The sequence below is a fragment of the Anguilla anguilla genome, chromosome 1 (assembly GCF_013347855.1).
Source record: "Anguilla anguilla isolate fAngAng1 chromosome 1, fAngAng1.pri, whole genome shotgun sequence".
In the NCBI taxonomy this organism is placed as follows: Eukaryota; Metazoa; Chordata; class Actinopteri; order Anguilliformes; family Anguillidae; genus Anguilla; species Anguilla anguilla.
The window spans coordinates 6,899,526-6,913,032 of record NC_049201.1 but is presented as its reverse complement, the minus strand read 5'-3'; the positions used below and the strand labels follow the sequence as shown (position 1 = coordinate 6,913,032).

General features: G+C 48.3%; 1 protein-coding gene across 1 annotated transcript in view; it reads right to left on the bottom strand.

Moving 5' to 3' along the window:
* Positions 1 to 5,278: 5,278 nt before the first annotated feature.
* The window catches only part of rps6ka5 (ribosomal protein S6 kinase, polypeptide 5), a 38,041-nt gene continuing 29,812 nt past the window's right edge, over positions 5,279 to 13,507 (bottom strand). Inside the window, exons 14-17 of the mRNA XM_035423726.1 lie at positions 13,245 to 13,436; positions 12,772 to 12,931; positions 12,399 to 12,562; positions 5,279 to 12,208 (exon numbers count right to left, since the gene is read on the bottom strand). Coding sequence (XP_035279617.1) covers positions 11,921 to 12,208; positions 12,399 to 12,562; positions 12,772 to 12,931; positions 13,245 to 13,436 — 804 coding nt within the window. The 3' untranslated portion in view covers positions 5,279 to 11,920. The remainder of the gene's footprint in view (positions 12,209 to 12,398; positions 12,563 to 12,771; positions 12,932 to 13,244; positions 13,437 to 13,507) is intronic.

The window sequence follows — 13,507 nt, the reverse complement described above, 5'->3', positions numbered from 1 at the left end:
CTTCTTCGGATGCAAGCATCTGTGTGATTTCGCAAAACTGAGGAAGAAAAAAAAAGCACACTTGGTTTTATTTGTCAGTTAACGTTAAGGATTAATGTTTATCGTACTGAATCAAGGCCCAAGTCTGTCTCTATGACGCCTGCCAAGAGTTTGACTTCGACCAAAAGCTGCTAACGTGATGTGTGCAGCAAAGTCTTGTGGGAACGAGAGGTGAATTCCGCTTAACGCTGACTCTTGCCCCAAAAGCTTATTCTCCCACCTCTACGTCTGCCCCTAAAACACAAATAACACAACATGCAGTTAACCTGCGTTTTCCCCCAGAAAGAACAACAAAAAAAAACATTAAAAAGCAATGCATTAAATACGCTTATACACACATTCTTATTCAAAGGAAAATCTAATCATTGGTAACAGCAGTAAGGCAGAGAGACCTGGGTAATTGCTCACAATACCCTTCGCAAAGTACCATTGTCATGGTAACCAGGCAGTACTTCAAGCCAGAGGCAATTCTTTTTGCATCCACCAGACCTCCAGTGAAGCAGGACCGACATTTGCGTGCATCTTGAGTGGCATCGTCAATGTATGTTTTTCTTCTGCGGGGAAGAAAGGAAACACTGGAATACGGACAGGAGTAATGAAATATTGTTGCACTGCACTTTTTTTAAAAAAGAAGCTGTTTGAGAATTAATTAACCTTCCTGTTGTGACAAGTTAAAGACCAGACGGCAGTACGGACAAATTCGTCGTACGTTGTTTTAAAACTTAACCACGAAAGAACATTTACCATTCGGCGTTAGCAAGCTCTGAACATCTTCAAGAATCATACCTGGTAAAAATGTTGAGTAGATGCTGGACAGTTATGTAAAGGCACTTGAGAGAACAACCTGGCTTCAGTCAAATTTTGTTAAGCTCCTCCTCCCCCCCGCCCTTCACAAACATTTTTGAGTGTTCAGCAGCCACGAAAAGAGGAAAAAATGTGGTTTTGTCTGCAAGACAAGGGAAAATGCTGACCGTATCCAGGTGACTGGAAAGGTATTCCAACAACACAATCATCTATATCCTCCTAATCATATCAATCCATTATATTGTCTTAAACATAACCATATAAATCTACTATTCTGAAACCTGCAGTATGAGGGACATTCAATAAAAGTCAAATTAATAATATTCTTGAAAATATTTTCATTGCAACATGATCTTGGCATCAAAGACCCTTGTATTACTTCAAAAAAAATGTTTAATTTGTCTTCTGTTGGGTGAACTTCACTTTTTTCTGGGTCTGAGGAGAATAATTATTTGAAATATGTAATAATGAATTACCATGTACGGAGTCTGGACGGTCAAACAGCGTGCGTGCGTGTGTGTGTGCGTGCGTGCGTGTGTGTGTGTGTGTGTGTGTGTGCTGGTGTTCTGAGGCTGCCTCGTTTGAGATTGTGACCCCTTCGAGCCTCTAAGTGGTTGGGTGTTCTGACATATAACTCCCCCCACCCCTCTCTCCCCTATTTTAGAGGAGAAAGAGCTGCACATACTGTGACCCCCCCCAACACACTTGTAGGGCAGGGCTCATATTGTGTGGAGCACAAAACGCAGGAAGCAGAGGTCAGACCGGCTGGCCTGGAGGTCAGCTCAATCAGCGCGTCCCTGCCTCCCCCGTGATGGATGCGGGACGCTACGCCCCCCCCCACCCCCCCCGCCCCACCGCCCCCGCCCGCCCTCGCACCCCCACCCACCCCCCTCTCCACAGGCTCTGATAAAGCTCTGGACACACTGCAGCCTAAGGGATTATATCTCAAGAGCTGACCATCTGAAAAGGTTTTTCATTTTCACCTCACATAAACCTGCCCCCCCCACCACCCCTCCCCAAATGACCTGGTTGGACAAAGCATGCGTGTCTGATGTCAAGCAACTGTAAATTTATGCTCGAAAATTAGTTTGTAATGGTGAATATTAATCTAGAACCATCAAGCAACAGGGAACAAGGATTAGCCACCTTTGTAGTATGCGCCTAACCAAGGAGGACCTGCCCATTTACAACAGACAGCTAAGTAGTGCTCAGATTGTTAGCGATGACTTGCTAAGTGTAGCAGAGCGCTGCTAATTACAGAAGGAGACTTTGAAAGCTACCAGCATGTGTACGCTAGGTGCTCTGGAGAGGTAAAACATTTATTTATAGGGCACCGTGCGGTGGAGTAACACATATGTGTAAATACATACAACAGGGGTGTTCGATCTTATCCGAAAAGGGCTGGTGTGGGTGCAGGTTTTTATTCATGCCCAGCACAGACACCTGATTCTATTTATCAAGGTCTGGATTGAAGACCATGATGAGTTAAATAGTTAAATCAGGTGTTGTAGCGCTAAAACAAAAGCCTGCACCCACACCGGCCCTTTCTGGAAGACTGGACGTCCCTAACATGCACACATTGTATGTGTGAATGCGAACGCGGGAGCATACGCGTCCATATGCGTGTGGGTTTGAGCGTGTGCGTGTGCGTGTGCATGCGTGTATGTGTGCATACGCGTGTCGTGTGTATGTATGCATGCGGGTCTGAGTGTGTGTGTGTCCGTATGCGTGTGGGTTTGAGTGTGTGAGTGTGTGTATGTATGTGTGCGTGCGTGTATGTATGCGTGCGGGTTTGAGTGTGTGTGTGTGTGTGTGCGTGTATGTGTGCATGCGTGTGTGTCTGTAAGTGTGTGAGTGTGTGTGTATGTATGTGTGTGGGTTTCAGCGTGTGCGTGTATGTGTGCATGCGTGTATGTGTGCATGCGTGTGTGTCTGTAAGTGTGTGAGAGTGTGTATGAGCCTGCGGGTGTGTTTTGCCGGGGGGAGGTGGGTAGGATGACCTGTTTAGGGTTCCCCAGGGTCTACCCTCCTGGGTCTTTTCCCGTCAGCCAAAGGAATCTTGATGGCCACACCCCCTTTTGAAGTCCCCGTCCTCACCGCGAGAAGACCTCTCTCCTCCAATGACGTGGTGGTGGCTGTGGGGGGATTCCACACTGTCGCCGTGGAGACCACACTGTGGGAAGTAGCTCAAACGTGGTGGAGCCGAGCGGACTCCAGGCGGGACAATGGCCGTCCCCAGTCCAGCCCGATTGGGACATATGCAAATGAGATTAGGGCCTGCGACACCTGAGGGGTGGGAAGACCACATGGGGTGGGGGGAACAGGGGGGGGGGGGCGGGCGGGCGGGGGATCCGGGGGATCCCTGCACCAGTCCCAAACCTGTGGAAGGCCCATTCCATGACCTGTAATTTATTCCCGAAACCCAAAGGGAGGACAGGCTATTACACTACTGCACATGCGCACACATGTAATACCGCTGTGGGGAGGGAGGGAGGGAGGGGGAGGCAGCAGGCTCGTATCCGAGCGTGAGCCCAGCATAGCAACGTGGTGGCCAGGCCGCGACGGAGGCCGCAGCGTCAGCGGGGGCGAAGGAATGTACCCCCCCCCCCCCCCCCCTTTTCCGAATGTCTGCACTCCGCCCCGGCCGCCCAGTCAATTAATAAGACATCGACTCCGCCCCCAGAGCCCCAGTGCCAGAGGCCACCCAGGAGCGCTGCACCCCGAGCGTTAAAGCCGCTTCCCTGGTGGCCCGGCGGAATGCTGAGTGCTGGGGGGGGGGGAGGGGGGGGGGGGGCGCGCACGGGGAACAGAAAAAGCCATCACCGCACAGTGCGTCTGAAACATTCAGAACAGAGGGGGGGTCTGGGGACACAAAGGAAATGCAATCTGGTTCCCTCCCCTCCTCCCCCCATCCCAAAAAAAAAAAAAACCCCGATCCCCTTTACCCGTCCACAGCCGCATTCCCCCCCCCAACCACAGTCTCAAACTCTTTAATGAGGAAAGACTCCTTCCAGTTTCCCCTAGCCTCTGTCTCCTCGGCCTCTCTCTGTACAGCACCTGTGATACCAGGGATAATGGGGGGGGGGGGGGGGGGGGGGGGGGTCTGGACTGTTTTACACTACAAACTTAATGGAAGGATGGCAAACTAAATTTAAAACTAAACTGTCAAAACCTCCCTGATTTTAACAGTTTTTTCCAGGTGAAAAGGTGACTCCACAACCGCTCCCCAAATCCCCAAATCCTGCCCCCCCCCCCCGCACCAACCGGCATCGAAGCTCAACAACAAGGTGCAAGGGCAAAACCAGTTACCATGACAACACATCCTCCCTAAAACACTGGGCAGGGCTCCAAAGACCCATGAGGGAAAGGGGGGGGGGTGTTGTATGAATCGATGGCTTACAGTGCAGCTGGATGATTGGGGTGGCCTGGGGAGGTGGTTGGGAGGGGGGGCAACAGGGGGGGCAGCATTGACGCGACTCGATTTTCTGTAAATACTCAGAGCTGGAGAGAATGTGCTCCTGCTGGTTCAGCCTATCCGGCCGCTGGAGGAACAGCACAGACACTCAGAGGGCTGAGGTTAGAGAGGTTAGAGAGGTTAGAGACGCAGCTATAGCACAGCACTGAGAAGCCAAGCGCAGCTAGCCTGAGTTCATATCCATCCATTATCTATGCTCACTTATCCTGGGCAGGGTCACGGGGGGGGGGGGTGCTGGAGCCTATCCCAGCATGCATTGGGCGAGAGGCACACACACCATTCACTCACACACTCATACCTAGAGTCTCCAGTTAGCCTACCTGCATGTCTTTGCGGGAGGAAGTCTGAGGAAGGAGGAAACCAGAGTACCTGGAGGAAGCCCACGCAGACACGGAGACCACGCAAACTCCGCACAGAGAGGCCCGGGCCGGGATTCAAACCCAGGGCCTTCTCGCTGTGAGGCGACAGCGCTGCCCGCCGCACCGCCGTGCCGCCCAGCCTGGGCTCAGCCAGAGCTTTAATGGGTCTGCATTACATACATCACACATAAGTGCAAGTGACAAAAATCAGGGCAAATCAAATTTCATCATCACGAGGGAAAGAGAAGTTGAGAGCGCCCTTTCTGAAATACAACTTAAACACAACCGCGCGGCTTCTCCTAATGCCTCGCTCAGCGATCTTTATCAAACGGACAGAAGTGCACTTTACCACTTTCTCGTCTTCATAATACTGGTTCCGTCGCAAGAGGAGCGGCACTTGACTCGCCGGTTACTTCAATAAGACCTAAATCGCGTATGTCCATTACAGGGAGAAAACGGGCACAAGCTGGTCACACAGGCGAAGAGTGCCCTCTGCTGGTCGTCCGTGGAAGTGAAACGAAACGCTGGCAAAATGTAGCAATCCTGAAGTACGATCACCGCTAATTTAATGCCTACCAAGACAGACATCACAAGGCGTAAGTGTGTGAACATATAGAATTTTATTAAACATATGACATTAAACAGTACCAGCATTATTATTATCATTTATTTAGATTTATAAAGATTTCAAAACTTTGAAGCCCTTATCTTTTTCTTGAAGATCTTGTTTAGACACATACTGAACCACAAATGTTCAAGTCTCAACCATGGAAAACAATACAAACATTACTCCAACAGGACCAACTGACTAACACACACACTCTTCTCCTCAGTCCAATACTCATTTCCCCTTTAAACCATTGACCCACACACAATGTACCGAAGTTTCATACCATTATAGTACCACATAAAACAGAATTTTTAATTTCATTATTATTCTCTTTAAAATACTCAGAAAGTTCTTTGTTACTGTATCTATCTTTTATCAATAAAACTGTTATTCTGTGAAAACTATTATTTAAATATCTAGCACAACCAATAGAGAGCAATTCAATTTTTGTATTTATATGATTCAATCTTATGGCTTAACATATACAATATGTACAGCAGACAACAAAAAAAGTGAAATAAATTTGGCTTGTCTTTGAGTAGACAGCCACAAATGACCAAGTTTCAGTATCAATAAGTTAATAAATCTATAAATCTATGCTCTAGCCCAGCTAGATAACAAAAAATATAATTGTGTAAATATTTCTTTAATCCCTTTATCTAAAAAGAGTACTTTTCTCTGCATAAAGATGACATTGCACATTTCACTGTGAAAAACTGATGAACCCTTTTTTATTTATTTATTTTTTTGCCTCCACAGCTAAAATGACTAGAAGGTCTGAACTACACCTTGATCTGATCAAACCTCCAACGAAACCCAGGAGAACTTGCATTCAAATGCCCCCTGCTGGCCATCACTGGAAATGCCCTGCAGGACACTGCGAGTCTCGGCTGCAGAGGTGGGCAAGGAGGGCCGTCTGTCTGTCTGGTGTTCGTACCGACTCCTGGTCTTACCTGCTCGATCAGCCCCAGCATTTTCGCCATCTGGCATTTTAGCTACATTGCTTGACAAAATCGTGAATGACAACCGAAGACTGTTCTTGTGTCCCTACGTGAAACAACAACCTCACTGCACTGCCTAGGTTTTAAAGGTCCGATTTTGGCATATGACTGAACACCCTCTCCACTGACCACGCTGTTAAGAGACCCTGTGCACTGATGGAAAAACAGACTTTCAACAGTAAAGCAGTGATTTCACTTAAAAAATAAATAAAATTAAAAAACTCCCATTGAACTATCACACTCAAAACTCTTGCTTGCTCTCTCTCTCTCTCTCTCTCTCTCTCTCTCTCTAAACAATAAACCACATTATTTATATCAGAGTGGTTACGTGATCATATTTCCAATTATGGATTTCATAAGCCAGGCAACTCATTTCAAGAAACACAAACTTCACCTAATTACAAGACAAACAAGTGCTATCCTGTAAAAAAAAAAAAAAAACAACTGAAAATAACAAAATGGGTTTTCACAGTGAAGAGAATCCACAGTGCAGTGAACAGCAGGGTCTACAGACCAACAGAGTTGCAGCTATGCAGCCAGTGCGGAGCAGGGATGGTTTTCGACGATGAGGGCGATGGCAGTGGCACATTATCTTCAGAGGATATAAAATGCAAAGCACCGTCAGCTACCTATGAAAGCACACGCTGAAGAGGGAAGCCTTAGTACCGCCATTTTAAACTGCTTCACCAGGAGTAACAAGTACTGCATGCTTCTCACAACGTTACAAGCTTCATTAAAAAGGCTGAAAGAATAAAAGCAGATGTTCTCCTGTTGAAAGGTAGGTTTTGCATTAATTGGTTCCAACAGAGGTGCTGTAGCAGCAGCAGCATCTTTTCCCTTTGGCAAAATGAAGAGGAAAAAACAAAACAAAACAAAACAAAACATTACAATACAAAAACAGCCGTTTCCTTTAAAAAATATCTCTCAACAGGTCACTCCCACAATCTGTACACACCATCTTCTGTTGGCCCCAGAATTTTAGCTCAGCGTAGCCCCGAAACCAGAAGCCTTTACAGACCTGGAGCCCCCCGTATTTCAAAATGGAGTCCTCGACTGAGAGCCGAACTAGCTAACGTTAGCACAAGGCGCGCATTGCTACCCAGCGTGCTAGCCAGCGTGATCGAGCGGCTTCTGTCGAATCTGAAACCTCAGGTGAGGGACACACAAATATAATACAAACTCCAGAATAATATCACCGTTGCTTTAAAACGTTCTCCTCCCACACAATACTAAAGCATCCGTGTGTGATGGAACTTTTTTTTTTAGCATCACGTTTAGCATCTTGTTTTTTAAAAAAATACGTTCTTAGTAACGGATAATCTAATTGGCACTCGTTCCCAGTGGAGCACAGCTGGGAGCCACCAGCCCTAACATCAGTCCCCCGCACACAAAGGAGCTCTCCTCTACGCCATTTCGCTCCCGAACCGCCGCTCGCCGATCGAGGGCCACGCTCAGCTCTGGGAGAGGCAGCGCGGTCACCGCCCCAAGGACTGCACACCAAGCTTCTCACAGGCAGAAAGGTCCCTTTTAATAGAGGTTTCTCCTTTTACATGACGCTTGAAAATCGTTGATTGTTCACCAACAGAAAGACACTAAGACTAACTGCTACTTTGTATTCAACTAGTACACACAAGTCACTTTTTCTTTTTTTTTTTTTTCTGACAGAAGTACTGACCGTGACTCGTAATAAAGGACTTCCAAGAAAACTACAGTAATTTATCTGTCTTGCTCACCTTAAAAAATGGTTTGCACCGCCGATTAAAAAACACGAAACGTGCAATTTCCCATGAAAAATGCCAGACTACGCCCAAATTCTGGGTCGCCTACATACTATAGGATCATAGGATTAAAAGATGCCCTAGAGAGGAAAATCCATACGCGCTTCCGGAAGGAAAAACACCCGTCCGCAGCGAAACCGGAGACCGGGAAAGCGTCCGACTCCATTCCTCGCCGTCCCGGGAAAACTCCTGTGACATCAGTCACGTCAACTCTCCGTAACGCCAAAACGAAGAAAGAAAGAAACGCGTTTAGCTTTCAGTCCGTGCCTTCGGCCGAAACTCAAGAGCGCCACCACTTCCTGCGACGAGGAATCGGGAACGCAGTGCAGGAAACACAGAAATATCGCTCCGCACTCGAACGCCGTTTCCCCCATTCGCCCACCTGCTATACCCACACAGTGTGCCACTCACGCGTGCATAGGACAGCTGACTGGATATCTCCTACCCAGGCATTTCAACATGAACATCAACAAATTTGCATTTTACAAAATTTACACTGAATACAGAGACGCGACAAAAAGTGCCCAGAAGAGGACCGTTCATATATGTATATTTTTATTGTATATATGGGATAACCCAAAAGGGCTACCCCATATTTAAAGTCTGTCTGCGCAGCCAAACACCCTGTACAGAGTGCTCAGCGTTGTGTAAGACGCACACGGTCCTGATTGTCTTCAGCTGAATGTGTGGTGGCCCAGCGCCCCAAGCTCACGTACAAATATGAGGGGCGTCGAGAGGTCACCCACCAAATATGCTCACCCCAACCCGAGAGAAAGCCGCCCCAGGACGGTTCAGAAGTACCGCGAGCGGGAGAACACTGGACACCTAACAGTCTAGAATTCTGTGGTATTCTACTGAAACAAATCTACTGTTCCCAGTCCTACCAGTCCCCAGCACTACTCTCATCTCTTGCCCAGGGGTCCCTTGAAAAAGACTTTAAAAAAAAAAAAAAATCTCAGTGGGACTCACCTGAACAAACAAAAAGATTTCTGAAAACCCTCCCACGGCCCTGTCTACGCTATACATGTCCGTGCTCCACAACTGGGATCGAAAACGTGTTCTTCCTCTCTCTGTAGTCTGCCCCATGATACACTGAAGGCGTAAGGCTGATCTTACGCGTACCCTGCAAGCAGGAGTCTGAAACCGCCTTCAGAACACAATTCAACAATCGTGAATTTTTGAATCCTTAACAGTTCCTGAACCCTAGCATGGAATTGGACTGGGGGTGTGATTTGGGCCATTAGTAGGTTTTTTGGCAAGAATGCTAGCAAATGGGGGGGGGGGGGGTGTTTTTCAGACCACATGACCAGGTTCAAGTGCCCATGCTCGCTGACCACCTCCCCCCTCCAGAAACAAAATTACTGAAATGTTTTTATTCCTACTGAAATGATCCCAAACGGGCCCACCGTGGCATAGAAAAGGGTTTAGCGTTTCCTCCACATTCATAAATGAAGAAGAACGCCTTTCCCCAGTGGCACTGTATTTAGGACAGTGAACCACGTGAAGGATAAAAAATAGCTGCAGTTAATTTGCAAGAGGTGAACAAAAAAAAAAAAAACCCAATCTTTTTACGATATAGAATTTCACAATCTTTCATTTCTCAGAAACCATGCGAAAAATTAACTGAAATTACACTTTGACCCTGCAAGCAGCAAAAATACCTGCACTTTAACCCAATAAGCCTGCCCCATCTCAGATACGCAACCCCCAGTACAATTCAGCTACGGTCTAGCAAATCAACAAGGGCCATTCTGCAGAGAGAAGGACACAGGACAGTCGTGCCCACTGTAATTCAATAGGCCGGGGACACATAAGCACAGCTTAATCCATTGATCTGGACTTCGCACTAAAAAAAGCACTTGTAGTTCTTGACATTGCACACGTGTTTAACGGGAAACTAATGCTTCAGTAACATCCAAAAAAAGCACTTGGACATAAACAAGTACAGCAATACAGCTGTACACTGACATTTGCTTCAAGAAGTGATATTCCCTTTAGATATTGCATAGGAAAGATAACGTTCCTGTGCACACCTTTAGACCCACAAGTAGTACTGAAATGTTTAAACAACGCCACTATATACACCAATCATTCATCTTCCCAAAGGGGTTTTTTTTTTAACAAAATCTTTTGAAGAACACTCCCCTTTCAGTCATAAATAGGTCTCCCACTGTCTGCTGTAAACCGAAACAAAACTCATCTTCAGCAAAAGCACATTATTAATAAGCAAGAGTTGCTTTTCTTTAAAGTTACGTTCACGTAAAGCTCCTCCTGGTAGGATCTGGCTCTCCGGTTCTGAAGCACAGAGAATGTTGAGGGGTTATTGCTGTGCTAGTCTGGCGTTTATTCTGATGCATATTTGTGCCTGTGTCGTAGCTCTGTGCTTCTGTCTGGCCGCCAGCGAAGCACACCTGGACGTCCCATGCAGACCACGGCCAGGATTAGGCCCCGTACAACGGCCCTCCCAAAAAGAAACCGCACCCGCCGGAATCTATGAATACGACAGCGGGTACGAGGGCCGGCAGGAGCCTCAGAGGGAGTAAAGCTGGCTCGCAGCGCTGCGGCCCCCCAGCTAAAAACGACCAAAAACACCCCTCACAGGACGTGACTGCTCCTGAATAAAAATGACCAAAAACACCCCTCACAGGACGTGACTGCTCCTGAATAAAAATGACCAAAAACACCCCTCACAGGACGGGACTGTTCCCGAATAAAAACGACCAAAAACACCCCTCACAGGACGTGACTGCTCCTGAATAAAAACGACCGAAAACACCCCTCACAGGATGTGTGGGACAGTGGGGGGGGGAGTCACATATATCCAGGAGCCCCTCTCAAAAAACAATACAATTTTCCCTCAAGGTTCGCGACCTTAAACTTCTTAAAAAAGCACCTTCGGGGTGTCGCAGTTGACAAACAAACGGTGCCTGTGGCGTCTGCGTGCGCCAGTGTTTACGTAACCAAGGGAACGGCTGACCCCAAGCAGGGAAGGTCGCCGCGATCTTAACCACTCACGGAGCAGCGCTGTCCAGGCAGGGTCTGTGCGTTTCACCTGGAAGGACAAAGCATCCGGAAAAAACTACTCTTAGGTATGAGATAGTTATGTTAAGTTATGCTACATGAACAGCTATGCAAAAACCCTTGTAGACGAATATCTCTTCTGTGCTACAGTTGTTTTCGAAGCAGAGGTGTCGATATTGTTTCATCTAAAAAAACAAACTACACATTAATGCTTTTTTTTGCCAAAAATTCTGGAGTGAGTGTATGTAAAAATGGAAAATCGAGCAGATTTCTGAAAAAAGTAGAAATGTCTAATGGTCTCAATTAACCACAGAAACAGTAACTTGACAACAGTAACTACACAGACAAATAAGTTAAAAGACATGAAGCACAAATCGTGTGATAATATATAATTTTCCCACCCAATGTACGCGCTTTATAAATATTCTTTTGTTTTAAATAACTGCCATCTACTCCACCATTCAGACGGTCCAATGGGAAAGGGCTGGTTCTCACCACCTCCACTGTCCCCGTCCCGATGGAATTATCTGGATTTTTTTTGAAGTTCCGTTGTCACGGCGATTGGTAAGTTTCATGCGCGGACCTGGTGGGTCGGCCCGCCTATTGCTAGCGATGTTGGGAGAGAGGGGACGCAGGGTCAGTGCATGCATGATTTTGGGAATGCGAGCGTTCCCATGCCGTGTGGAATTCCAGTGTGTGTGACGCCCGAGCGGCCAGGGGGGGGGGACGTCTCTGCCTGGCCGGCCGTCCGTCTGTCTGTCTGTCTGTCTGTAAGAGAACCCCGCCGCCATGATGTCAGTCACCCCCGCTGGCTCCGCCCCCTCCCCGCCCGCTCACTCGGTGAAGTGGAACATGGGCAGCGCAGGTTTGGCGGCAGCGGCGGTGGCGGTCTGGAGCGGGTTGTCGTTCGGGGCGAGGGCCAGGGGGGTGCCGACGGGCGGCGGCGGGGGGACGTCGCCGGGCGGGGTCTGCGCGGAGGACGAGGAGGAGTGCGAGCTCTCGCTGGAGCTGCTCCTCGTCTCCGTGCTGGTGCTGGTCTTCTTCATCTTCCGCCTCTTCGCCAGCGGGGCCTTGTCCACGGTCTGCAGCCGGAAGCCCTCTCGCTTGCACTTGTTAAAGGCCTTGGGGAAGGTTGAAACCAATAAAACTTTGTTTAAATAAAGACACAGGAAAAACACACATCCTCTACACATCCTCTGCAGCAGCTCGTGCATTATCACCGAGCCATGGATGGGCAGCGGCTAAGACGCTCAGAGTGGGATGCAGAAGGACTTCATAGCGTTAGCGCTGAAGGGCTAACGGCGCTCTTACGTTGAAGGTGGCTTTGACGTAGGTGTGCACGGACGCCGCGGAGGAGCCCAGGATGTCCGGCGTCATCAGCGGGTTGGAGGACAGCTGGCTGTCGTCCTGAAGCCAGGCGTTGTACCTCAGGTCGCACATCTTGATCCGCTTCTCCGGATCCACCGTCAGGAGCTCTTTTAGCGCACAAGAAGAAAACACATACAGTATGCTAACCGGCTCCCATCAGCTGCAACCGCACCCATTAGCAAAAACTGTCCCCTAGAACAGTACTTCTAATTCATTAAAGTTTCTAAGTGTTTGTACGGATTCCACAGCATTGCAACTTGCAACATTACATTGGGTTTTGTCATTATGACATCATAGTCGTCATCGTCGTCATCACCTTGTATGAGGTCCTTGGCTTGCTGGGAGACATTCCTCCAGGCCTCTCCTTCAAAAGAAAAGTCCCCCTTTTTGATCTTCTTCATGATCTCCTCAGCGCTGGTGTGGGTGAGACTCTTCTCTTGACACTGGAAGGGGACTTGCCCTGACAGCATGGTGTACTGTGGGGAGGCAGGGCGGGGGCACCAATGGATTGGTGAGTCGACCCAACAATACACCAATGTGCACACAAACATGACCAATGTAGCACCCACCCTGGTGATGCACGGCAGCCATTTTGCGCCAGAACGCTCACCACACATTAGCTAAGGTGGAGAGGGATTTAATTTAGCCAATTAAATCAGGGGATGATGAGGGTGGCAAGTTGGAAGAGAGCCAGATTGGGAATTTAGCTGGGACACCGGGGAACCCCCTACTCTTTGCGACAGGTGTCATGGGACCACAGTGAGTGATGGGCGGGGAGAGCGGGCTCACCAGGATCACGCCCAGGCTCCACAGGTCACATGACTCGTCGTAGCCGTCGTAGTTGAGGATCTCGGGGGCGGCGTAGTGGAGCGTGAAGCAGGGCGTCTTCAGCAGCTGGTTATCAGGCGGCTTCAGCCGGGCGAAGCCGAAGTCGATGACCTTTATCTCCGAGCCCTCGCTCTCGTCTGTAAACAACAGATTCTGCAGGAAGAAGGAAGAAAAAACAGCACAACACAAAATAACACAAGCTAAGATAAATGTTGGTAATAATC